Below are 27,673 nucleotides of genomic sequence, written 5' to 3'. Positions count from 1 at the left end.
CACACACAGTGCAAGATGCTCTATGCTGATAAAGAGTTCCTGCAAGGTACCCCCAGAGAAATGTCAGTGCGTGCTAAAAACGGTAAGATCGACACAGAATGTAGGGATTTTACCATGACGTGGTCATCTGTTTGTTTGTTTTTTGCTTTGTTGAATTCAAAGTTAAGGTGGTGTGCTTAGTTTGCATCAGACAGGTTGCTGCTTCTTAAGATTAGCCCAACAGTGCAGGCCTTATCAGGCCCATATTAACACAGAGGGAGCCACAACTCCCCCAGTGAGGTGTGTATTCAGTCAGAGGCTCTAAGGGCAGAAAAAGCACACCCTCATTCAGATATTTTTTTCTATTTTGGTAAAATGGTTTAAAGGGAAGAAAATCTATTGCTTCCAGAAGATGGTGGTATTGATTATGTTGTTTGTAGTCGAACATTAATTTCCTCCTCTAAATACACACATACACACACACACTGGAGGACCTACTTGAGGAAAATCCAACAAAGGCAGCAAACACCTGTACATAATGGAACTTCTTCGATATTCACTTTATCCCAGGGATAATACAGTTTTTTTTTTTTTTTTTTTTTTTTTGTTGTTGTTTTTGTCTCCTTCAGTTGTTTTGCAGTTGTTGAGATCCTGTTCTTATTTGGCAACATAAACCTGCCTATTGTTGTAAAATGGGATGACCTGTTATTGTATAAAAGTGATGAGGATGGTATTTCATTCCAGAAGGCCGCCAATCATCCCGTATAAAAAAAAAAAAAAACTGTTGCGGCTTTGCAGCTGCTCTCTCTAGTTTCTTTGTAAATTATAGGTATTAGGTGGATTGTATTGCCAGATGGGTTTTGAAGTTGTTCTTACATGTTCTAGAGGCGTGGTTAAATTATGTTAAATCATTATCTGAGCTTTAATTTGGCAGAAACTACAATTCAGTACAGCTCCACTGTGCAAAATGTTATGTACACTTTTATGTACACTTATTTTTGCGAGTTTTTTTTGTCTTTGTTTTTTTTGTTGAGCATACTATCATATCATCACATTATCTAGGCTTAATAAATAGTTGCATACCTGTAGCCTGACCACCTCTATTGGCTAGTCTGGGGCATAACATAGACTGGCTAACCTATATTTCCCCAACTGATTTTATCCTTTCACAGATCCCATGGAAACAGCGCCTTCATCCCACCGTGAAGCGTTTTATTGACAGTGGTTATAGATTTGAAAGCCTTGACCTCCCCCACTTAGACTTTTCTGTCCAAATATTTTAATCTTGGTTTCTTCTGAAAATCTTATTGCCTGAAAAAATTGTCTCGTGTATGGCTTGTAAATTTTAGTTGACGACGTAAAACCGAGGTCATCGTGGAGAAACCTGAGCCTGGGTTGTTCAGAAACACCTAAAACAATTTTACTTTGGCTGAGGGCAAGAGAGTGGACCACAGAGTTTAACTTGGACCCAACGGGGTGTTCCAACAGGGTAAAAATCTTTAACACAGATAAAGAATATGTTTGGTTTTTTTGGGGTTTTTTAAAGGCAAGGGAAGTTAATTTGTACAGCATATTTCAGCTGTCCTGGGACATCAGTCCTGTAATCCAGGAGCTGTTCTTTAGATGATGCAGTGGGTAAAGCAGGCATCACGTCTCTATGAATGGCCAACCAAAATCCCAACCTCAACCCTTTTGAAAATGTACGGACTATGCTTTAAAGTCAGGTCCGTCTCATGACACCAGCCGGTTTCAATAAACCCTACCAATTCTGTGAAGATAGGCGGTCAAATATCCATTTAGGATTCTCCCAGAAGCTTATTGATGGCAAGAGGAAACGTAGCGTTTCTCTGCAGCTTGCTATGGCGTGTTTCACCAGATACTATTGGAGTTGTATGCATATGTTTGAGCCTTTATATTTGTGGATTTGAGCCTTTTTATATTTGTGGATTAGACAAAAACCCACAATAAAATGATCTAGAATAATGACCCCCCCCCCCTCCGACAGACAGCTACATTTATACATTAACACCAATAGTGACTGAATCCAACTATTACCTATTCAGATTCTTTTTCTTCTGCCAGATGTTTACATTAGATGGAGGAAAAGTAAATACCTCACAAGAAACATAGAGGGGGGGAAAAGCATCCGGCAGCCTTAGACAACTGTTGTTTTCCTTAATAGTCCCAGTGTTAAAAGATGAATTGTAAATGCACAAGTGACGAATTTAGGTTTTGCAGAAACTTGTCAGTGGTGGAAAAATACTGGAGTGCTGTAATACTTTGGCCAAAAACCAAAGATTCGTGCAAATGCACCTGACAGCATAGAAGTGATTCATAATTTTGCAATCCTGTTGGGCATTTATTGTTTACTGTTTCTTCATTTTTGTTGTAATTCAGACCAAAGCTTTTGTAACCAACTGATCTGATATTGGTATTTAACCAGCTTGCAAATTTGAAGTATGAGCTACAGTTTACCTCCTCATATATATATATATATATATATATATATATATATATATATATATATATATATATATATATATATATATATATATATATATATATATATATATATATATTTTATTATTATTTAAACCTGCAAACTCAAAGTTAATGAACGCAGCTTAGCTCAGCTAAAAAAAACAAAAAAAAAAAAACAGACAAAACGGACCTTTCAGATAATAGTCAGAGCAGAGGCCTGTGGCAGTACAGTGGGAAAAACATACAGTATGAAATAAGAGAAGCAGTCTTTCTAAGTCGCTCTCCTCTTTTCTTCTGTCCCCTATAGAATAAAAAAAAAAATCATGTTTGTGTGCCAACAGCAATCATACCAGTCAACCATTCAAAGCTGACACCTTTGCAGACTGGTTTTACCTGTTCTGTGCTCCCCAAGAGATCATCCTCATTATCTGCATCTTCAGATCACGCCACGTTTTCCAGCTGCAGACGTTCGCTGTGGAATCGCATGCGTCCAAGGCTTTGCCATCTCTGGAAAATTACCGTCTTGATCGCTGAACAAATAGAATTGCGTTTTGGTACAGTACAACACGCTGTGAAGGATGTGAGAGGATTATTTCTGTCCTCATAACAACATGGACACACTTTGCAAAAACAAGCATGTTTCTTATAAACACGGGCTCAGTAAGTTCTTGGAAATGTTTTATGGCAGGACTTGGATATTAGCCATGCAGGTTGCGCAGTGTTGTTCGCTGCACTTCATGCTGAAACCTGCAGAGAGAGAGAGAGAGTTCCAATTTGGTCAGCAGCACAATGGGGTGGTGGGAGCAGGCGAATGCAGACCAGTCCTGAAGCGCTGAAGGATGAAGTGCAAACGACTAATATGAAATGAGCACAGGAGGAACTGAACGAGGGAAAGAAAATAATGCATATCTGGAAGAAAGAAAACAAAACTTAGAGGATCTTGAATTTAACACAGAACGGGAAAATACAACTTGGAGAACAACACAATCCTCCGTAAAATGATCACAATGTATCCTAAAAACAAGCTTTGAGACAGTAAATGTCTGAAGGCACCCTGAATTATGAAAAGCTGATTTTTAAACATATGAATCAATATGGGATTGCACAAAAATCAGTGAGAAAGGAAATAAAGATAGCCAAGATTAGATACAGACATAAAGTCCAGGAGGAACGTAGGAGTTGTAATTTTCTGAAAGCCCAGAGAGCACCCAAGTCCAAGCTGGCATTCAGGATAAACAAAAGTTTGATCCTGGGGAGTCTGATCAAGAGTTCAATATATTTTTTGCAAGGTTTGATCCAGGCGACTTAACGGCTAGCTTTGCAGAACACAGGGCTACCTCAGCATGTTTTCAGGAAGATAAATGTTAGGAAAAGTCATGGGTCTGATCATCCTGTACCAGTGGCCGCTTAAACACCGCGTTCCTTTCTTGTGCACTTTTATCTTTCAGCGTTCGCTGTCCCTGAAAAAGGTCTCCGCAATATTGCAGGAATCTATTGTTATACCAGTAGCCACTTTGATAATAGTGAAGTAAAAAGAACATTTTTGCAATTATTTTTAACTTTCTTATCAAATGGAGATCTGAGTCAGCACCCCATAGACCGATACTTTGCAAAAACCTCCTTTTGTTGCATGGCCACAAACCTGTGCAGGAAATTTTTGACCATTCTTTCCAAAACTGTATTTCTCTCTGGACTTTTGGCTGTTCTAACCCACGCATATGCTTCGGCATTAAACCATTTTAATGTAGCTCCAACTGCATGTTTAGAAAAGTCTTGCTGAAAGGTGAAGCACCAACAGGTTTTTCTTTTTTCCAAGATGTACCTGTTTGTATCTCTGGTGGAGGAAAAGCCCGGACGTAGGGAAAAATTTTACATTTTGCTCTCCAGCACTATCTTGCACATGTCTGCTGTGTCGGACCAATCACGTTGCACGTGCCAGCTGTGACGACAGCAGGAGCTGCCGAGCCCACAGCTGAACCAAAACCAACATGGCAGCGCAGGACGTAGCTGATGCCATCAGTTTGTCAGAATCTATGATTTCTTTTTTGAAAGAAGAACAGCAAGAAGTGCAATGACCAGTTAACTTGTTGTATTTTCTCATGGTGTCTGCTGCTTACATATTCATGTGATTGGCTAAAACCAATCTTTGGTAGGCAGGCATTGTGTATCGCTTCGATCAATCAGCTCAGAAAGTTCTGCTGAATGTCTCTCCTTTCCCTGAACGGATTGGATGGGAGCAGACCATTATCCATCTGGCTTGAAAGGTTACCTCTGTGCTAGGTCTCTGCATAATGCTCTCCGTTTCAGCTTAGGTGGAATGGCATGTCGTGGTGGCTTTGCAGTCGTGCCATGACCTCTCCAGAATTGATAATGGCTTGAATGACGCTATTTTATAACCTATATAATTCTCTTTGAAACTGTTCTCCATGACCTTCTGTCCTCATGATGACTGTTCACTAACGCTCTCTAACAAACCTTTACAGAACACCTACATTTGCACTGAGAATACATTGCACACATAAGCTAATGAGGTCACTGCAGAAGGCAATTGATGATGGGCTGTTTTTTTTTTTTTTTTTTTGCTTTTTTTTTTAGGGTTATCAGAGAAAATGGCTGAATATGCCACACGTTACATATTTTCTTTCCTGAAAACAAAATTTGTTTTTGAAACTATTCACTACTTTTTGTTGATATGTCGCTGTACTGGAAAATCCATTGCATGATTTATTGTGAATCATTTAGTTTCCAGTATGTTGAGACCAAATGGTCTTTTCAAGAAAATCCTCCACACTGCAAAAAGGGAACAAAAGTAAGTAGAATTTTCTTGAAATTAGTGTATTTTTGCTTAATTTGAGCAGATGCATAACTCTACCTGTCAATGGAATAAGGTTTTTGCACTTAATATAGGAACAATTCCTCTCCATCATCTAATTTCAAGTGCAGGATATCTAATCTATCTTATTTTAGGGGTAAAATATTCATTTCATTGGCAAATAATCTTATTTATTTGCTCAAATCAAGGAAAACTACACTCATTTCAAGAAAATGTTACTTATTTTCAGTTCTCTTTTTGCAGTGCAGCCTTGGTTTATAACTTAGTCTTCTTTCTGTTGATGCATGGATTCATTGTTTTCTTCAGAGCACTTTATACTTTAAACAAAATAAAGTTGGAATGTTGCATAAAAAAGATGGGGGAAGAAATATCACCCCATAGCATTTTCACAAACCCTTCCCTCGGTTGCCCCCAAATCTCCAGTAAAAACCCTCTGGATCGCGACCTTAAAACAAACGCTTCAAACCAGTGCACTCTCTGGACTCCTGCGGTGGGAAAATGTTCTGAATGGGCAGCTGGGCTTGTGAGGAGCAAATCTGGCTGTGGAGAATAAAGACGGCTTTCCGGGGGCCGAATTAAGAATGTGTTTGGAGCGGTAGCTTCGCGAAGATGGAGCGAGCTTTTAATTGCCATCCACAAGATACAGCGCTCGGGAACATCGGTATAAATCTTTGTCCCGTCCTGGAGAAAATCAATGCCACGCTGCTTGTCGATTAAGCATGTGTGTCTCTGGAAATGTGTGGCAAGCAGGCTTCTGTGATGAATAATTTGCACGTTCAGTGCAGTGCACCTATTTGCATGCATATGATGCACAATCAGAAGGCTCTTTATATCCAACGTGACTTTCCCTTTCCTCTTCCTTGCAGTTTTCTGCAGAACGAGCGTGTCAAAAGGTTACGCAATCAGCCCTGCACACTGAGGCAGCACAGACCTCCAGTGTGCTGTAGGGGGTGAGAGTCTCTGTGTGTGTGTGTGTGTGTGTGCGTATGTGTGTGAGTCTGAATGGATAAAGGGGGCGTTTCTTCAGAGAGGGGCAAAGCAGAGGGAAATTCTCAATGTAGGCTACACCAGAGTTTTGAGTTTCTTCCATCTCCGCCCCTCCATGCATGTTATATAGTGAAACCTGAAACAGTAGCTGTCCTGCATATGACGCTCCCCTCTCCTCCGACGGCTGCCGTTTTCCAACACTATGAAAGGTGAGTGCCATATAATCCTTCATTGGTCAAGTAACATCCAGTCTTAGATTTATAATCATCTCATCACTAGCTGTGTTTTGTTTTGTTTTTTTATAAAAAAAAAATGAAAAAAGATATAGTCCCCTTCAGATTTTCATGCATTGTTTTCCAAGCTGCTGCTTTAAAGGGACACACCATGTGTTTCTCTAGTCTCTTTGAAGTCAAATATTCATCCAAAGGCTGTAAAGCTTTGAATCAAAGCTCGGGTTTAAAGCTGCCCCCGCTTAACCAGTTGTTGTTCTGCTCTTCCTTCTGTGCTGACCTGGTTTGTAATCAGTTTTTAGATAAGATGCTTCTGCTCGTGCTTCGTTTAGATCTTTGCATAACAAGCATTAGTCTTCGCCAGGGTGCCTCCAAAAAAGTTTGGTAAGAGGTGGCCAGATGGGGCCACCGATAACCCTGGGGTGGCACACTAAAGCCTATAGTTTTAAAGAGACATGTTGCTATGAATTGCTTTAGAATGGAGGTCCCACAGAAGATAAAAGCAAAAATAAACTCATGATCCTCTTTAAAAAAATTAATTGGTGATTCTAAAAGTTGGAGAGCTGGAGTCTCAAATGAGCAAGTGTGAGGGTCTTGAGATCCGTTTCAGAAAACACACCAAGCAGTAAAAATGATAGGGGTAGCGGATATTTCAAGGTGCTAGAAGAAGAAAAAAAACCATTGCTAATGAAAAGTCAAAAGGAAGGTGTGTCATATAAATGAACCGCAATGACTGTATTGGCTGTCGGTGCCCCTTGTACTGTTTAACACATAATCTTTGGATGCTTTTTAATTAAAGCCTAAGATATTCCTTTTCGCATTAACATCTGCAATGGCAGGAGCTTTATGGGATCCCTGTTTTTTATTTTTTTTATTTCTATTGTCATAATTAAATTAACCTTCGGCTGACTGAAGTGGTTGAGAGAGTGAAGTTTAGATTAACACCTATGACGAATGTTTTAGGGCCTCATTTGTCCCCTTTAGCAGGGTTAACTGGTTAAATTAAAGTCGCTGGACGGTAAGAGGAGCAGAGGGCAGAAAAGAGAAATCAGGCTACCAAAAAGAAAAGAAAGGAGATGGAGAGAAGACTTAGTGAAGGGAAGCAGCTGCTTACTGGTTTCTTCGAGAGAGAAAACAAAGTAAGCGCTGCTCTATCACACCCAGTCTGAGCTAATGTCAGCGCTAGCGGTTTCAGACCGAAGGTGGCACATTATCCCTTCGTTTACCTCTGTAACCTTACAAAATGCCAGTGCTGAAGCTGGACATCACAAACCACATGGCCTTCGGTTTCACACGCAGCAGCAGCAGCAGGAGGTCCATCGCCGCGCTCGTATGACGGCAGCCGGGATGTGAGACGAGCTGAGCTGGTGCAGGCGGCTCATTTATGCAGCTTATGTGTCTGCAAATAAAAGTCTGGGTATTCGACTTTGATCCAACTGGTAGTTAGGCCCTTTTCAATAGATAATCTAAACAGCCTCATCACGTTTATTGCATCCGCCTCAGATCATAGAATGAAATAGCTTGAGGGGCGTTAATAAAGTGAGCATGGAGGCAATGGAGTTTGGCGCTGCGCTCGTTGTCATGACTCTGTTGAGCAACAGATGCACGTATGCGTTACCAAGCTGACAAAGCCTCTGGGCACGTTCTATTAAAGGTGTGTAACTCCCTGCTTTGAGTGATAGGAGTCATCATAACGGCTTTTATTAATGAAAAGCCACAAATCCCTTGATAGTCGCTGTCGCTAAAAAAAAAAAACTAAGCAGACTTGTTCTTTCACCTTTCACCTCCCTGTCAAAGTATGCGCCGTTATCAGTTCTCAGGTCCCTCCCATGATAGCTGGTTCCTTCACATGGTAGACGTCAATAACTTTGGAACCCACGTGTAAAACGAGCATGAAACACAAAGAAAGAACAACAGAGAGAAAGTTGCTCCTGTTGGGGATCTCAGATTAAGATTTCCTTGAGCTCACCCTCAACTCTGAGCTCTGCAGAGAGGGGGTCACTTTTTGACGAGCGTTTGCTCGGTGGGCTCTCGGCTTCCAGCCAGTCAGCATGCAGGCATGCAGGTTGCTACACGCAGCGTGACCCTGCCGCCCTGTAGCCCAAAGAAACGTATCTTTTCTTCTTTTTTTTTGTTTTTTGTAAAGTTGTTAGCAGTGGTCTAGATTTTAGCAATGACTTTGGAAAAGATATTCCAAGGTGATCTTAATGCCAAAAGAAAACAATAAATGCTCATATTTTTTTTTTATATTTTCACCAACAGAATAAAGGTTTCTTGGATCTTAACCTTTGGTAATGAGGCTCCGTCCCAAGCAGAATGATCCAGTAAAGGTTCAGCCTGATGTTGAACTTGAGTTACATTTAGCCTGACAGGAAGCTGCGGAGCAGATGCTTACCTCGGCATCACAAGCTGCTGACCACTAGTCAGCCGCAATATTTCTGCAGTAATCACAAAAGGTTCATGTTTTCTCTTCCACTTTGTTAATATTGTTAATTTTTATTTCTCACCGGCGCTCAAAATGCCACAGCACAACCCCGTTTAGTGGTGCAGGCTTCTCATTGCAAACGACACTGAGGCTACGTTCACACTACAGGTCCAAGGGCTCCATCACAACTTTCTCGACCGTCGCGTGGCTTCATCATGCGCACGAGCCTACGACTCCAATGTGAGCGGTCTACGGCCCCGTGGTGACCCGCATTCATTGATCACAATTTGATCTTGTCGCTCTTCAAGCGAGAGATTCTGAGCCCCTCACATGCCATGAGGTAAAAATAGGACCAAAAGCCAAACAGCCATTCAGACACAGCTTGCTGTGGAAAGCACTGCGTAAACATCTGATTGAGGACCACGTATTAAGGTGCCCTGGGTCCGATTTGGAAAACAAAAACAGAATCGCATGATTCAGACTGTCCAGAAATCGTATGTAGGTCACGGGCAGGGGGGGGGGGGACAGGCAACACTGGAACCGGTTCCGTTATTGCTTAAAAAACAGTCTGGAGCAGATACAACCCGGTGTCTCGCTCACCCTCATATGTGGGCCTTTTAATAATAACACAAACTGACTTCATCTGAAGAAGTCACATGCTGAAATCAACAGGACAATGCTTTGTGACACAGCCTTCACCCTGAGAGGACATGTTGTGGGGTTTTAATGTTGAGGATAAAGGCTAGGTTTCTGTACCAGTAACCTTGATACCATGAGCAGTAAAAAGGGGCCTTTGGACATTTTTTGAGACTGGAGCAGTGTTGGTTTTTTTTTAGATGGCAGAAACACGCTTTGGCTTCGGTCCTGCTATGACAGGCCACTAACTTGACTGTTGAGTGAGAACTCTTTGAATTCGCCCACTGAGATTGTTGAGACTCCAGCTTAATGCAGTGAAGATCCTGGCTGCAGATAACACCCGCATATCCCCTCTTCAAACAACCCCCTCCTATCCCTTTTACGGTAAAAACATCTGTCCACCACTTGTCCTCTGACGCAGTGTTATGTAAAAAAAAAAAAAAAAAAAAAAAAAAACATCAAATCAATCCTTCATTGTTGTATACCATAAGTCCAATAAAGGTTTAAGCAACTTAATGTAAATTCAGACAAAAGAAAAACTAGGATCCAACATGGTTGATGTGAGTCATTGTTCCTAGAATTTCTCCCTTAAAGATGTGCTTTTGGCTAGCTATACATAAGATAATTTTTTGTTTAAAGATCACAGTAGAACAGCATGACTCAGTACCAAGGGACGACTCCCAGCCCCCTGGCAAAATCCCTTTAACGCTTCTGAGATCCAAATCAAATCTTCCCTTAAAACAAAGGGCCGTTTTAATCTTGCCAGTTTAGTCGATGAGTAAGACCATTTTATGTCTATCATGAATAATGAGTATTAAACATACTTAACAAAGTATTCACACCTCATTAACTGTTTTACATTTTGCCACATAGCAACCAACATTTCCAGTTAATTAGAATGATATCTCCCAGAACAACATGAAGTCACCAAAATAGTCTTTGTGAAGTAGAAGGAAAATTACACCTGGTTTCTTTTTAAGTAAAAAGAAAGTTAGGAAAATGTGGATCATAATTGTATTCAGCCAACGTTACCTTGACACCCTTAAATAAATTACAATGTCATCAGCTACCTTCATAGATCATTTAACCTGCTGCTGGTCAGATGAAACCAAACCAAAATCTTGTGGCCAACATGCAAGGCGCTGATAGTTGGCAGCACCATGAACACACCATCCAGAAACATGGTTGTGGAAGCATCATGCTTTTCTTCTTCAGGGGCAGGGAAGCTCATCAAAGCAGATGGAGAGGAGCTATAAACAGGACAAAAATCAAAACAGGGCCAGAAGTTTCACATTCAAAAGGACGATAACCCAACATAAACAGCCAGAGCTGTAATAGAACAGTCTAAATCAAAGCATGTTCCTGTGTTGGAATGGCCCAGTCAAAGTCCAGACTTAAACCCAATTGAGTAAGAGTTTGAAAATGGCTTCCAACAGATGATCTCCATTCAATCTGACTAATATTGACTATTTTTTAAAGACATTATAGTCAAGTATCAATCTGGAAAGATGATAAAGACATATCCTAAAAGACTTGCAGTTTTTGAGGTGTTTTAATTACAAATGAGAGATTGAATACCACACAAACACAAAATTTTTGTTTGTGATGTTCACCACAAACAAAAATTTCTATAAAATTTATTTGGAAACCGCACACCGTTTTTCTTTCTTTTGACTTTGGAGTCGCGCACCATTTTATGTTGTTTTTCTAACAAATAAAAGATTTTTAAGTTTGGGGTTGGAACATGACGAGAGGTAAAAAAGTGTGAACGTTTTTGCAGTCTAATTATCCGTATCATTCCACCCAGCAACAATCTGTGCTCACATGTGGATAAAATGTATGTTCCTGACCAAGTTCTAACCACGGCTTTATAATAGGTGAGTGAAATCCATTAGACTGGGAAGCTTTGGACCAGTTAACTACAGGCAAATATTTCAAAAATAACTAACAGGCATGGAAAAATTGCTTGATGAAGCATGGTTGTCTTGGTGAGTCCAAGCTAAGGTCTTGAGGTCTAGAAAGGTTGTTTTTGACAGAAGTGGGCTGGTTGTCTAACCTCTGTCTTCCCACTTCTGCCAAATCTGAGCAAAAAGCCTCATGGTTAGTGCTCCTATGTTCTGTATTCTCACCTCCTCAAACTGTTCCACAATGGAAAAGAAAAGTCGCCCTGTTATTCAGTAGGTCAGTCTGTCAGTCGCCCACTCTCTCTCTCTCTCCGTTAATTGCTCAGTCACTCGATGCCGTTTCAAAGGGAGGTATTCTGGCACCATTTAGTGGAATGAAACTCAGCTGTTTCTAGATTGTTGCTCTGTTATGATATTTTGTAGCGTGCCTCGCCTCCATATAACTGAAGGGATCTTCAAATTGTGTCTTTGCTAAGAATGTTCCAATAAAATATAAATATATCTATTGAGCTGGGGTGCTTGTTCCAGAGAGAAAGTGTGAAAAAAAGATGCAAGAAAAGTAGGCTTTGGCTGTGAGGCCGGTTAGGACTGCAATTTGCCAGCGCAATAAAAGAAGGGTTACTCTGCTTTTGTTGCCTTAGGCCTCCATTCCCACAAAGTACCCTCTAAAAACAAGGAACTCTATTTTTACCTCAGTCACAATTTGGCTCCCGCATGGCAGACCTTGGCCTTTAAAGCAGGTCCGATTTCCAACCTTATGCACACACCCCACACAAAGTCAGGCTTGTGCTCGACCCCTGCGCTCTGACAGCGGGCGCACATTCCTAAAGGTAGCTTCACACAAAACAGAGGAATACATGGAATTCCCATCCCATGTGTTGCTTTCTCGGCCATAGAAACGCTGCAGCGAGAATGACCACACGGTGTGTAATTTGCATTTATTGGCTTGGAAGGGTGTAAATATGAGGAAAGGAAGAAATATTCTATGTATTCTTGTAAGTGAGTTGGAGTGAGCATGCTTACTGTGGACTGATTAGCAGTTTGTTTGAGTTTGGTCTGTAGCTCTGACCACATGCTGGCTTGGGAAGAGGAGAAGGGGGGACCGAAGGGGCTGGTGAGAAGTCTGTTAATGCAACCTGACAGGATTGAGCACAGTCAGTGAGCTGTCTGTTTCCTCCACTGTGGGACATTTCTTTCAGCTGCATTGGCCCAAAAACCGGGCCTGGCTGAAGGCTTGACCATTTCCGAACACATCACGTAACCTCAACTCAGTACTGACCTCATCCGAAAGGCTCAGGTGGATAATAAGGAACTTCTTAGGGCAATCAAATACAAACCATACACTTCCTTAGAGCTAGCCAAGGTCCTGAAAACATGTTTCCTGCTTTAGAGATCTTGGGTTTTGATATATTTATTACCCTCTCCTTTTGCCTTCCATCAACCAGTCAAAATCTTCAAAATTCTGGACCAAAAAAAATAAAGAAAGAAAAAAGGCAGCCCTATCCATTACAAAGGACATTTTAAAAAGTCCTCCCATTCACAGGTGCAAGCAGGGGCCATCAACTTCCCATGTATTGAAGATACATCAAAGCAATAAAAAATGTCTTCAAACCAAGTTTCATAGAAGTATTTTTCTGTATGCATCTCCCCTTTCTCATGCCGCCCTGGAAAACCGCCTATATACCCCATATTAAAAACAACCAGTGCATATCTCTGATCAAATTTGCAATTAAGAATTTGCAGGAGCAAATTAGGAGACTTATTATAAGATGCTTAATATCATAAAGCAAATATTAGTTTTTTGGTCTTCAGACTTTTGACAAACTACAGGTCGTATCAACACGGCTTGGGGAAAGTTTGTGTACCTGCTGAACCTTGCTTCCTTGTGCAGTTGAAGGAAAATGAGAAATCTTTTTTTAAAGGTTTTTTCAAATCTGAAAAATTTGGAATAATATTTTCGTTTCGCTCCCTGGAGTCAGCACTCTGTTGAACCACTTTAGGCTACAGGTACAACTGCAAATCTTTTAGTTCTCTACCAGCTTTGCACATTTAGAGACTAAATTGTTTTGCACTTGCTGGTACAACACATGTAGGGGGTACAGCAGACGTGGGGTAGAAGGTGCTCTGTTCATGTGAGAACAACATTTAACTTTTTGGCCTACACGCAGAAAAGGTCTGTGGTGGCGAACTAACGCTGTAGATCAACTTTAACAGTAAAACTAAAATAACTTCCTGCTCTGGGGAGGCTTTTCTTTGGGACAGGAAAGCTAGTAAGAGTTGAAGGCAAGGTAGACAGAGCTAAATACAGGGCAGTCCGACAAGAAACCTGTTTGAGGCCGCAAAGGACATGAGACTGAGCCAGAGGTTTACCTTCCAACAGGGCAATGAGTCTAGACATACAGCCGGATCTACAGTGGAACGGTTCAGATCAAAGCATAATCATGTGATGGATGAGTGACAATGCTTGAAAGCTTGAAGGTCAGTCATTTGCTTCTCCCAAACTCACAGATCTGCGCTACTCTGTTTTGAACTGTGACATAAAACTGCAGTAAAACGTATCTGAGTTTGGGATTTTATCTCAGATGAATGTAGAAAAGTTAAAGACTTTCTCATCAGTGACGCTTATTTGCGCTCAACGATGCAGGTGAAAAACAAGATGCGGGAAACAGGTCGAAGGTGGAGCCCTCCAATGGCAGGCCGCTGGACATCGTGCCCAGCATGGAGGACAAGATGGTCGACAGGGGTCAGTGGGGCAACAAGATTGAGTTTGTCCTATCCGTAGCCGGCGAAATTATCGGCCTGGGAAACGTTTGGCGTTTCCCCTACCTTTGTTACAAGAATGGAGGAGGTGAGTACCCTTTTCATTCTTTTTGTGTCGATTTGATATGTGAAGCATAGTCTGCAGGACCCACTTAAGCTAACGCAGGATAAGAGTGTGGCGGCCGGAAGGTAAAAAGAAACTGGGACCTCGTTATAACATGTTTGATTTGTGGGCTAACCCAACCTGGTGGACTTTCTTTATCTTCTGCAGCAGGTACCCCACAACCTCTGACGCCTAACGCTGTTCAGCTCCTCGTTTTTGTGCATGTTTCATAGATTTCACACAGAAGCCCAATTACTGACAGGAAAAAGGTCATCTATAGCAATTGCAAAGACAAGGTCACTACTAAGGAATTTAAAGGTCAAACAACTGCGAACAAGGACTCGGGCAAACGTAGACATTTTGAACAGGTTTTTAATATGCCCAGAGATGTTTTAATGTTATTCATTAAAACAAATAAAATAAACCAATGATGGGATGCCAGGCTATGCATAGAAAATGTATCTAGGAGGTACCGTGCTTTTCAAAATATAACTTTTCCACATGTTGACACGTTAAAGCCACAAACGTCTGTAGAGTTCATGATATGTTGTAGACCAATGCAGATCAGTGCATAATCTGAGGTGGAAGGAAAGTTATACACAGTTTGAAATGTTTTAGCAGTTTTGTATTAAGTCCCCTAAATAAAATCCAATGAAACTAGTCAACTTCAAAAGTCCCACAAATAGTAAATACAGTCTAACTGTGCTTGATTGTACAAAGAATGGGAACGATGTGCTAGAGACATAGCAGCTGTGACTGCAGCAAAAGGTGGGGCGATGGTGGTGCAGGAGCTAGGAGTTTCTCCCCGTGTCCGGTGGGGTTGCTGGTTTAAACCCCCACTCTGACTTTTTCAGATGTTTTGTCCTTGAGCAAGAGTCTTCTCCCTCTTTGGCTGCTCTCCTTGGTCAGTGGGTCCAGTGGTGCCGTATCTATGGCGGCCCTGTCAGTCTGCTCCAGGGCAGCTGTGGCTACAAAGTAGCTCACCACCACCAGCGTGTGAATGTGTGAATGACTGACTATAGCGTAAAGCACTTTGGGGTCCTTGGACTTCATAAATATAAATGCTATACATGCAGAGTTTTGGCTCAGAAACAAGACTTGGTGGTTTTTATAGTTACTGGGTGAGATCTGAACTTTACAGTCATTTGAGAAGTAAATTTTCACTAATGTTAAATATTCACGTGGGAAATCTGTTCAGATTTTTATTTGTATAAATGTTTAACAGCCATGTTTCTATTTTCTATCTTCCACACCAAAATTATGCACTAGTTTGTCTTAGCATTTAACTCAAAATTAAAATCCATTATATATTTTGGTTGTAACAAGATGTGAAAAGGTTTAAGGTACATAAATACTTTTTCAAGGCACTGTGTTTTCAAGTGTAAGCTAATCTTAAAATGTTTGTGAACTGTTGTCTTATTGTTCTCAGGGGCCTTTTTCATCCCATACCTCATATTCCTATTTGCTTGTGGGATCCCGGTGTTCCTCCTGGAAACGTCTTTGGGTCAGTACACCAGTGAGGGAGGCATCACTTGCTGGCGGAAAATTTGCCCATTGTTCGAAGGTAATGTGCCATTTTGTTTTGTTGTTTTGTTCTGCCTTGCAACACTTTGAGGTGATTCTTCCTCTTTATGTGCTGAAGGTGAATATTTAATCATTAGGTTAGTGTCAAAACATAGATTGCTTTGGTATCACGTGGAATCCATATGAAACTCAGGGCGTCACTGTGGAAAAACACAACCAAACGTGTCTGTGCAACATTATGGCTTAAGAGAGGAATTTCAGACATGTCAGTGCAATAAGTTTGCGGTTGTGATTCTGCATATCCACGGCTTTAAATCTAGATGTACCCATTCAATGTCATAAGGCATATGGCAAGCCATTTATAAAGTTTTTGAAAGGAGACCATTTAAATGTTAACGTCAGAGAAAGGCAATGACCCGGGAGCGCTGTGATTCATGAGCTTAAATCACAGGATTAAACTAACACTCTCATTGTTTGGAGTCATCATATGTGCTTTACAGAAAAAACTTTCATGTGAACCTAAATCTCCAGCTTACATTTATGTAAAAGAAGGCTCAACAGACTGTTCTCATTTCTATTTGTTAATCACTTTCCTTGTTTTACATATCAGGAGTGGGCTATGCCACCCAGGTGATTGTTGCCCTCCTGAACGTCTACTACATCGTTGTGTTAGCCTGGGCGATATTCTTTCTCTTCAACTCCTTCACCTGGGATCTGCCCTGGGCGTCTTGCAACAACACATGGAACACAGGTGAGGAGACCGCTGGGACAGGAACACGAGCTGTTTCTCAGTTTGGACTGCTTTTTGTCCCCTCCTGTGGATTTATGCTGCATTTTATTCTGACTTTGCTATTAGAAGTTTTCCCACAATTTTCAAATTTGCAACCAAGATGCATTAGCTTGGCTGTAACTCAGTCCCAGATCTGACCTCTGACTTCTAAGACAAATTGAATTTGTCTACTTGACTCTGATGCAAGGTTCTCAGATTTGAGCTTCAACTTTAGAGACGATTCCGGCGCATCAGTAGCACCCGGCAATCAGCCAGTCTTACTATCTTTAATGACTTGCAACTTGGATGAGCTCAACCTGGGTGTGATGTAATTGCTAGATGAGATTTCTGAGGTAAATTCAGTGCAGTAAAAAGCCATTAAACTAAGCTTTTTATTTAATCACAGATCGGCTCCAAGACTTTGACATGACAGCTTTGTAATTATCCTTGTGCCACTCCTTTGTCATAATGATAAAATAAACTCAGCGATAATGTATATAGGAATATGATGTAGCAATTAGCTGGGTTTCCACCTTTAATAGCACGTTATAAAGCTAAATATAGGCCTGAATTACTTTTTGTTTTGCTTCAACCCAGAAACATTAAAGGAAAAATATCATACAAAATCCACTTTTTTAGCCCTAAAATACATTTTGTTGTGTACATGGAGTCTCTAGGAAGGCAGAAAATGTAAAAGTAGTCTGCCCAGGTGCTGCGTCGATGTCTTGATGGTCATATTTTCCAAGCCGTCAAGTTTTCTCTGTTTCCTATTACGTGTTTTGAACAACGACGTCACAGTCTTTGCTGTTAGCTCTGATGTTGATACCTAGCTAGCATGTAGCCGGCATGCTGCTTGTGGAGACAAGTGCACCTTCAGCCTCACAATTCTCGGATTTCCGAAGAATCAAAAGTGAATGGCACAGCTTAGACTGTATAGTTTTCCAGTGGTTTCCTTCATCGTTTCATTCATTCACATACTTGTTTTATGTTTGAGGGACTTAGTGTTCCTGCTCCACTTCACTGTTCCCTCTCAGTGGTGGCATTGCTTCTCTCGTCTGAGTGTAACTTGGAAACCTCTGAGAAAGCTTGGATTTCTTCGCAGGAGTGAATGTCCTTTTGTCTGTTCTTCATTCAAGATTCCTGTATGGCATTTCAGAGGGGAAATAGCTCCATCAATCACCATGAGAACGCCACCTCTCCCGTCATTGAGTTTTGGGAGTAAGTTCTGTTTTTCTTTTCCCTTTGTTTGGCCTTCTCCTCAAGGAAGTTCACCCAAAATCCATCGTGACAAGTGATTTCAACCTCATTCAGGATCAGTCACTTCAGCTTGTGGTGCTGGTTTATAAATGATGTTTTTAAAAAAAAAAAAAAAAAAAAAAAATGTTGCTGTAATCTAAGATCCTTGTGTTCTGTAGGCGAAGAGTCCTGAGAATTTCTTCTGGCATTGACCACATTGGCTCGTTGAACTGGGATCTGGTCGCTTGTTTGGCCGTTGCATGGGTCATCTGCTACTTCTGCATCTGGAAGGGAGTCAAATCCACTGGGAAGGTGAAACCATCCCCATAAATGGAAAAAGTTATGCAATTTATAATGCAAATCAAATTGAACGACGTGGGCTTGATACAGATTGTTGGGTTTCCTTTTAGGTGGTTTACTTCACAGCTACTTTCCCTTATGTTATGCTAATAATCCTACTGATCCGAGGAGTCACTCTGCCGGGAGCCTCCAGGGGAATCTACTTCTACCTGTACCCTGATTTGGAAAGACTGTCTGACCCCCAGGTATGTTAATAAAAAAAAAAAAAGGAGCCTGTCGTGTAAGCAGAGCTGTTAAGTCTCAATGTATGGTGAGTTATCAATGGAGGCAGTGGCAGCCTGGTGGTTAGAGAGCAGGGTGCTTGTGTCCCGGAGAGGCTACAGGGTTAATGGTTTGACTCCCGCAGACTACCGCAGCCCGTTGCTCCCTAAGGGATAGCTTAAATGCAGAGGATGAATTTCATTGGAATCTACTGTATGTTGTAATGACAGTAAAGATGGTGATATTTTTTAATTTATGTCAGATTCATCTTTTAGACAGCCAATTTACAAAAAAAATGCTAATTACTTTTTAATGAACATTTTACTGTGGTCGTGTTGCCTATCTCATGCCTGGGAGGTTTCCATGCTGAAAGGAGCAGGCGTGAAGCAATTATCTCGAACCAACAGACTGGCTGACATTCAACATTGAAGTTAAGATAAGATAAGAATTCCTTTCTTGTCCCGCAATGGGGAAACACGGGTGTGACAGTGGCAAACACAGTTACACAGAATCATTAGCAATGAGAACAAAAAGAGAGGAAGAGAACAAACCGGTCTAATATAAAATTAGCTCTAAAGAAACACCAAGAGTAGAAGATTAAAGTAAATACCACAGTAATTAGGGCTCAGTGGAAAATAGTTATCAGTGGGGAAAAAAAACTCCAGCCTATTTACATAACTTGTGATAATACAGTATGTAATATGCATAATAGTGCAGCAGCATCCCTAGCTAAGGCATGTGCGAGTTACCTTAGCATCTGGGAACAGTGTAAACAATTAATGGTCGGATCAGAACCTGTGCAGCGATTAGTGTGATGTAAACATTTATTATGTCTGTTGGGAGCAGCAGATGTTATAAAGTCTGACTGCAGCCAGGAGGAACAAGCTGCAGAAACGCTCCTTAGAGCATCTGGGATGCAGCAGTCTGTCACTAAAAGAGCTCTACAGCTCTGCAGCAGCTCCCTACATGGGCTGGGACACATTGTCCATCAGTGATGTGGTTCTTCTTCCAGTCCTTCTGTCTCCCACCACCTGCACACTGGGTCCAGAGGGCATCCAAGGACCGAGCTCGCCCTCCTAATAAGCTCCAGCAGATAAGCTTACTTATGAGCAAATTAGTCAACTTTCAGAGAAAAGTTGCACAATATAACAAATCCCAATCGTCCTCGCATTATCAGTGTGTGCTGTATTACAATCGCAAGGGACTGTTTGGATACAATATTTGATACTACGGACCATTAAAGCTGTGCTTATCACTAACATATTTGTTCAGCTGGATGGACCCTAGCTGTCTTTAATGCCCACACCTAAATCATATATCCAGTGACCAGGATAATAAAGCTGACAGAGAATGGTGGGGACATTGTTTAATAATTATGGTAGAAGAGAGTCAGAGATATATGATGTCATCGTAATAAATTTCTACTAAATGATTAGCAGTTAAGTATTTTCCTGATATCAGCCCTGATTTAAATCTAGGATTAATCTTGAATTATTCAAGGATTTCTACATGTCTTTTAAACTAGTGGACGTGTTTTCAGAAAAATCTTCCTTTGTGCTTCACACCTGACGAGGGTCATGAACTCATGTCAAATCTCATGCCTCTGTGTGCGCTACAGTAAAATTTTTAAACGTGAGCGCTCCAATAGTGCTGTTCTTTATACCTTAAAAGGACAGAGGTTCAGCTCTTTTGGGGTAGGGTGTCCAGCTGATGACTTGATTTTGGTAACATTTTATGTAAGTAAAAGTTATTGACGATTAGGGAGCCCGGGCATCTTAGTTATGTAGGAGAGTAACAAAACCGAGAAAAAAGGGTTTGTTCTAAAAAAATTACACTTGTGACCATTTGGTCATCGAGGAGCGCTGGGAGAGGCGGGCCGTGGGAGAGTGACCCCAGTGTTGCGTGACTCCAGGATAGTGGTTTAAGCTGTGGTGGGAAAAAAATGTTTCATCTTTTATTACCTGAGACAGAGGACGAGTTTCAACTCGCAGCTCTAGATTACAGATATAGGGTCTCAAACATGTCTTTACAAATCATCCACCTAAAGGCTTTCAAAGTCACTCAGGGAAATTCTATCCTTTCTGAAAGATGTCGACTCTACGGCCTCAAAGCATATATCTATAACATTGGAAACGTATTTTTAATTACTTTGAATACATTTTACTTATTTTCCTAGTTATTTACGTATTTATTTATTTTGCACTAAGGTGTGGATGGATGCTGGAACACAGATCTTTTTCTCGTATGCCATCTGCCTGGGCTGCCTCACTGCTCTAGGAAGCTACAACAAATACAACAACAACTGCTACAGGTAATACGGCTTCAGAATTGGCATTAGAATTGACTGTCTTAAGTTTATCCATCAATTTATTTTTACAGGAACTCAGGGAAGTCTATAGTGTTGATTGTGATCTTATTTTAAACTCGTTAGCTGAAGCATTTCCTAATTCGTGATTGGCATCCTTTGTCTGTGCTCTATCCAGGGACTGCCTGTGTCTCTGTTTCCTGAACAGCGGCACAAGTTTTGTTGCTGGCTTTGCCATCTTCTCCATTTTGGGTTTCATGTCGTTTGAGCAAAACGTGCCCATCTCAGAAGTGGCAGAATCTGGTTTGTGATTTTTTTGTTCCCTTAAAAAAAAAAAAGACAGCAATAACTTGAAATATGTGATTCTTTTGGTCGTATCTCAGCTATTTTAGAACATATATATAAATATATATTCTTTAAAAGCTTCTAAAAGGAACCTTTGTAGCAAGTATATTATGACTAGTCAAACAAGACATAAATGTATAGAGTGCTTCTGGCTAAACTCTTATTTTGTCTTGTATCATTATCGGAGGCGCAAAGAACATATTTTGATTAGCCAAAGTTTTCACACCCTATTGAAAGTTTTCGCATTGTATTATTACATTTCCACAAACCAAGGAAATGTTAAAAAATATTATACACACAGACGTTGACAAACTAAAAAGGGTTGGCGTACATTTGTACCCTAAATAAAAATGAGTGAAAACACTTACCGTCAGAAGTCAATTAACAAAGAGAGCTCTCCTGTGTGTAATTAAATTTTAGTTCAAACACTGCTGTTCTGCCAAGGCCTCAGAGAGAACATCAGAGAAGAGACAGGATCATGAGGGCTGCGGCATCGTCCTGCTGGGATGCTTTTCTTTATCAGGGAAGGGGAAAGAGGTGAGAGTAGGAGGGGGAGATGGAGATGGACGAAGCTAAATGCTGGAGAATACTAACAGAAGGCCTGATAAAATCTGCAAAAGAGTTGAGACTGCGACAGAAGTTCGGCTTTCAGCAAAATAAAAACCCTGAACACACAGCAAGACTACAGGGGGTTGGTTTACAGCAGAGCAAATTTACGTGTTAGAATGGCCTGATCAAAGAAGTTTAGCATCTGTGGCTGAAAATTCTCGTTCAAAGACATGTCCATGTGGAGTTGTTACCGTCTTCACCGTACCTCGTCTACAGTGAAACACCCTTGGTGGACCCAGCTCTTTTTACCCAGTCAGGCGACCCCCACTTACCTATTACCTTGAATGTAGGACGGATAAAACAGACAAGTATGCTTTTAGTTATATTTTATCTACGTAAAGACAGAGAAACAGTTACAGTCACACCAGCGCTGATGGGCTCCTGATCAGCAAGAAGCCCCGATTACTCATCACACAAACATTATATAGGTATCTAGGTACACACCCGTGCAGTTTGGATGGTACACATCCAAACTGTGAAATCAGCAGAGAAACTGTGTCACCTCCGGGGTGGTATCTGATAGATATGTGCCAATCTTTTTGGGTCGGTGCCATCTAAGTGTGTCATGCAGCTCCGGGATAAACAGCTCGTTCCACTTGACCTCGTTGATATCCTAACAGAGTGAAGGTTGTGGTTGGATCGTAAAAAAAAACTGAGTAATGGTTGTTAAATTTTCGAAGGTCTAAAGAGCATTTTACATCTTTGGTTCTGGGATTATGATAGTGTCACTAAAAGATAAAATAAATAGTTGTTTTTTTTTTTAAATAAACACCAAAGAGGATTAAAGGTTTGAACTCTGAATGGGCGTCTGTGTGCGTTCCAGGTCCAGGCTTGGCCTTCATAGCGTATCCTCGCGCTGTAACCATGATGCCCGTCTCCCCTCTCTGGGCCTGCTGTTTCTTTGTAATGATTGTGTTCCTGGGACTGGACAGTCAGGTACAATCAACGGCACAACCACCTGAGCAAAGCTCTTTGAGTCCTGTTGAGTCATGTTTAGATTTTTGAATGAGGTTTTTGTTTGTTTCTTCACTTCCTCGCCGTGTTAGTTTGTTTGTGTGGAGAGCTTGGTGACAGCCATGGTGGACATGTATCCCTCCGTCTTCCGCCGCAAAAACCGCAGAGAGCTCTTCATCCTTGCAGTAGCTGTGGTGTCCTTCCTCATGGGACTCATCATGCTGACAGAGGTTGGTTTCTGCAAACCCACCCTCAGAGTTTGCATACGGGTGCTGGTCATATAGTTAGAATGTCGTGAAAAAGTTGATTATGTTCAGTAATTTCATTCAAAAAGTGAAACTTGTGTATTAGATTCATTCATTACACACAGGCTGATATATTTCAAGTGTTTAATGATTTTTAACTAATGAAAATCCCAAATCCAGTATCTCAGATAATTAGAATATTGTGAAAAGGTCCAATAATATTACTTGGACCTATATATATATATATATATATATATATATATATATATATATATATATATATATATATATATATATATATATATATATATATATATATATATATATATATATATATATATATTTTATTTATTTATTTATTTTTTTTATTATTTTTTTTTATTATTTTTTTTTTTTACTCCATGTTGGTGCTTTTTTTAGTTGATACCATAGCTGTTTGTGCCTACAGGGAGGCATGTACATCTTCCAGCTGTTCGACTACTATGCAGCCAGTGGGATGTGCCTTCTTTTCGTGGCTATTTTTGAGACTGTTTGCATTGCCTGGGTTTATGGTGAGTCCGCCATATAATGAATCTTTATTCAAAATCCCTAAAAAAAGAAAAAAAAAATGTGACTGCAACTCACTGATGCAAGTGAAACGGTGTCTTCCCTCAGGTGTTGATCGTTACTATGATAACATAGAGGACATGATCGGCTACCGTCCGGGCCCTGTCATTAAATTCTGCTGGCTCTTCCTCACCCCTGCCACGTGCTTTGTAAGTTTTAAGCTTCATGTCCAATTTTCTTTTAGACCACTCTGCTGACACAGCAGCAGCCCCTTCAGGGCAAAGCTGAAATTGCGCTTTGCTTACTTTACCCACTCTGCTGACACAGCAGCAGCCCCTTCAGGGCAAAGCTGAAATTGCGCTTTGCTTACTTTACAAATGGTCAGATATCTGCTATTGTGTAAGTACAGTACTGTCACGCAAGTAGAACAACCAACATGACGTTTTCTTCACAGGGAACCTTTGCCTTCGCACTGATCAAGTACTCTCCTCTGAAATACAACAATGAATACGTGTACCCAGTATGGGGGGACGGGATTGGCTGGATGCTGGCGCTGTCCTCCATGCTTTGCATCCCTCTTTGGGCAGCAGGGAAACTCTACTGCACTCCAGGAACACTTAGAGAAGTAAGTTTCAAGTAATTTTCGGCCGTCGGTCCGAGATTTTGTTTTGCTGAGTTGCGTTAGGCGCTTGAATGACGAGTTCAGTTTTATTGTAACATTTCTTCTTTGCTTTATGTTATTCTTTTAAAGAGAATGAGCGAAGAAACTCTACAAAAACTGTATGAAGTCACCTGTAACATGGCGTTTCTGACTTGCCTAGTAGTATTTTGAGCACTGTTGCCTTTCAGTAGGAGAGTCCTGGGTTCGAATCCCAGCCTGGGCTCTTTGGGCTTGGAGTTTGAATGTCCTCCAGTTGCGGGGGTGGAGCTTTTTTTCCCCCGGGTACCCCAGCTTCCTCCCACAGTCCAAAGATATGCATTGCCCTTATACCTGAGTATGAGCATGCATGGCCTTTATCCTGTGTGCCTTGTGGTGCCTTGCAACCTGTCCAGGGTGTACCACGCCTCTCACCTAATGAGCACCAGTGATAGGAATTAGCACCCTAGTGACACTGCAAGGATTATTAGGTGTATATAACGGATGGATGGACAGACCAATGTCTTACATTCGTGATTATGTATTATATTTATATGGAAAATGATTGCTCCAACAAAAAGAAATAACGCCACACTTGGGGATTGGATTTTTTTTTTTATAATTCAGGCGGCAATGTTGTCTGTATGGCCTATTAACTGTTCTGTGTCATAGGACCGAAGCCATTAAACTAATCAGACTTAATTCAAGATTTGCAAGTTAAATTTGTTGTATTGCTATTATTTTAACCTTGTTAAAGAATAGCAGTAGGGTTAGTGGATTATGACAATCAACCAATAAGCTTTATTTGTGAAATGCTTTAATGACTGTTTAACCACACTAAATTAACACGTTGGATGGAAGAAAAGTCAGAATACTGCAGCTGCATTAAAACACTCTTAGGTTCATTTGGCTCAGACACAGAAGAAAAACGAGCCTTCTGGCTTTTTCCTTCCCATAAATTCAATATTGTAACAGTTTCGTAATCCTGGGGCAAAAAGCGAGACTCTTTCTGTGCAGGTAAGGGGAAATCCGTTTTACGGTCCAATGTTTTCCTCCACAGAGCCCAACAGGCGCGTCTGTGTAAATGATCTTTGTACCTCATAAGAGCTCGCTCCATCCTCTTTTCTGCCAATAAGTGGCTCCACATCCATTTGACTTATTCAGCGGGAATTCTTTATCAAGAAGGAAGTCTTTATCTTTCCCAAGCATCAAGAAGGCACTGTCATCACCCATGCATGCTATAAATGGAAGTGCCTTTTCATTTATGTAAACCTGGCTCAAAAAGGGTCTTTTTGCTTCAGAAAGTCATGTGTAACGATTACTTGCATGCTTGTAAAAAAAAAAAAAAAACAGTGAAAAGGCAGACAGGGATTTTACATATTTCCAAGAATAATATGTTGGCTCTGGCTGTTAAAAATGATGACATTAAATATGAATAAATGAGATTTTTTTCGACAGACCATTGGTGAGTTATAGTCTTAAATACATACGTGTTTGTGTTTCACTCAGTTGCTTGTTTTTCATCGTGTTTTGATGAATTCCCATTGCGCCCATTCCAGCGTCTCATTCTCCTGACCACTCCCTCCACCGAGTTACCAGCGACGAAGAAGGAGCAAGGGAGGCTGATGGGCATCCTTGCAGGAGAAGAGGATAGACTCCACCCGAACGCTCCCCACACAAAGGACGGCTACTTCCCTGTAGATGAAAAGGAGTCTCATTGCTAGAGACTTGAGAGTCGAAGTCTCTCTCTCGGTCTCTCTCTCTCTCTGTCTCTCTCTCTCTCTCTCTGTTTCTCTCTCTCCTCTCTCTCTCTCTCTCTCTCTGCCTTACCTCAGGTGCAGACTTTCAGAGCCACCGCACCTCTAAATGCACCTCTTGCTACTGGAGCTTCCTCCCTCGTCCGGTGATCGAACAAAACATTCTCCATCCTCTTTGGGAGAGCACGTCAACATCTCATATGCCCATGGCAGAGTAATGTGTACATTTGAAAATGTGACCACTATAGGTTCTCAGTGGCAAAGAAATTTGCTTTCTAAGGAAGCCTTTTCAACCTGTTATGGACATCTGTAATGTTCAGTTAGTTTGACGCAATGTTTCAGTAACTTTCGTTAATTTTTAACGACATCATCTGCAGCAGATGGAGCACAAGAAGTGTCCCGACACTGCACAGTCCATGAAAAGCTAACTTGAATAATATTGTTGACTGTTTAATTGCATTTTTTTTTTAATCAATGCGACATATACTTTTTGTTTTGTTCTGTTACAGTTCTGTAATGATGACTGCTATCATCTCCAGGGTTCCTACACTGTCTTGAAATGTCTGGAAAACTTAAAGTTTTCAAAGTCAGGAAGTAAGGGGAAAGGATAATTCCATACGGGGGTATAATTACATTTCTAGACTTTATTCCTTCTCCAGCGTTTTATTAAAAAAATTCGAATTTCTACGAGTGAATTTCAAATAATTTCATAATTTCCTTTGTATTTGATCTCTGATTTTACACATTGCAAGTTCTGTTGAAGATATTAGCGATCACTGTTTTGGATTTTTACTCCACGACTAAGAACTAACTGATGGAAACACAGTTTTTCAAAAACAATAATTAAAAAAACAACAACAGCCATTTTACTATTTCACTGCATCTTCACTGAAGGCTAAAAATGCCACATTTATTGCAAAAATAAGTCATTAAATACATTTTTATATGTGAGATCATTGAAATAAATAGCAGTACAGGGCAATACATATTAAACAAGTAAATATGAACAATTAAGCAATAAGTATTTAAATGTATGAATTATTTAGGAAATGCATAGACAATTTCATTTGAAAACAATTCATCAAAATGTTTATTCTGTTTTAAATATGTTTTAAAAGGGTTTGTGTTGAAGTATTTCGTTTGTTGAACTAATTTACAGTGTTGAATTTGTTTCATGTCTCAGCCTAATGCATCAGAGTTAATGTGAAGGGCTAACAATGCTTAAGAGACGGTGATTGGTCTGCAGTTAACTCCCTGTGCAGGAAAACTAATCAAATCTTAGGCTCCATCTGACAAGCCAGACGAAATAATTAATTAAATACAATAATTACTGCATAGAATTTTAAAACATAATGAAAATGAAAATTAAATGGTTATTTTGACAGATTATTGACACATTCAGATTACAAGATCCATCTCTTTATTCATTAAACTTATTTCCATGATTTTATTTAAATGATTACATGTATAATAATTTGGCATTTTTAAGCCTCCTTAAATTTTAAATAGGAAAAGTGGTTCTTAGTCAAGACTGGTTTTGGATGTCAGGCATGATTTAAAAATTATTGTTGGGAATTGTTAAATAAAGCGGATTTAAATCTAGCGGCTATAAAAAAAATGATGGACTGGCCTCATTGGAAAATTGGAAACCAACATCAGTGTTGCACAGCAGGTTTTATGCTTTGTGGAACATACAGTAAAACCTGACTGCTGACCAGTGTTTTCAAAAATGTTTTGCACTCCAATGTCCAGAACATTCTAGAAGTTAAACATTGTAAAAATGGAAAAATCAAAACATTTCAGGCTGAAATATGAGTGATATGTAAATGAAAAAGTGTAGGAACCCT

At 40.5% G+C, this 27,673-nt stretch overlaps 1 protein-coding gene across 2 annotated transcripts; it reads left to right on the top strand.

Moving 5' to 3' along the window:
• On the top strand, positions 1-27,444 carry slc6a13 (solute carrier family 6 member 13). Of its 2 annotated transcripts, none has more exons than XM_021319120.2 (15): positions 1-82; positions 14,120-14,323; positions 15,768-15,902; positions 16,473-16,613; positions 17,768-17,849; positions 18,047-18,179; positions 18,278-18,412; positions 20,636-20,739; positions 20,912-21,036; positions 22,511-22,623; positions 22,734-22,871; positions 23,335-23,437; positions 23,541-23,641; positions 23,887-24,057; positions 25,629-27,444. In XM_021319120.2, the coding sequence occupies exons 1-15, from the start codon at positions 16-18 to the stop codon at positions 25,791-25,793; spliced, it is 1,917 nt and encodes a 638-aa protein (XP_021174795.2). In that variant the 5' UTR covers positions 1-15; the 3' UTR covers positions 25,794-27,444. The 2 variants fall into 2 exon arrangements, with proteins under 2 accessions (XP_021174795.2, XP_012722984.2); XM_012867530.3 differs by lacking the exon at positions 1-82 and adding an exon at positions 6,319-6,489.
• The last annotated feature ends 229 nt before the right edge of the window (positions 27,445-27,673 follow it).

This window comes from Fundulus heteroclitus, unplaced genomic scaffold (genome assembly GCF_011125445.2).
Source record: "Fundulus heteroclitus isolate FHET01 unplaced genomic scaffold, MU-UCD_Fhet_4.1 scaffold_52, whole genome shotgun sequence".
NCBI lineage: Eukaryota > Metazoa > Chordata > Actinopteri > Cyprinodontiformes > Fundulidae > Fundulus > Fundulus heteroclitus.
This window is presented reverse-complemented; position numbering and strand designations above follow the sequence as displayed.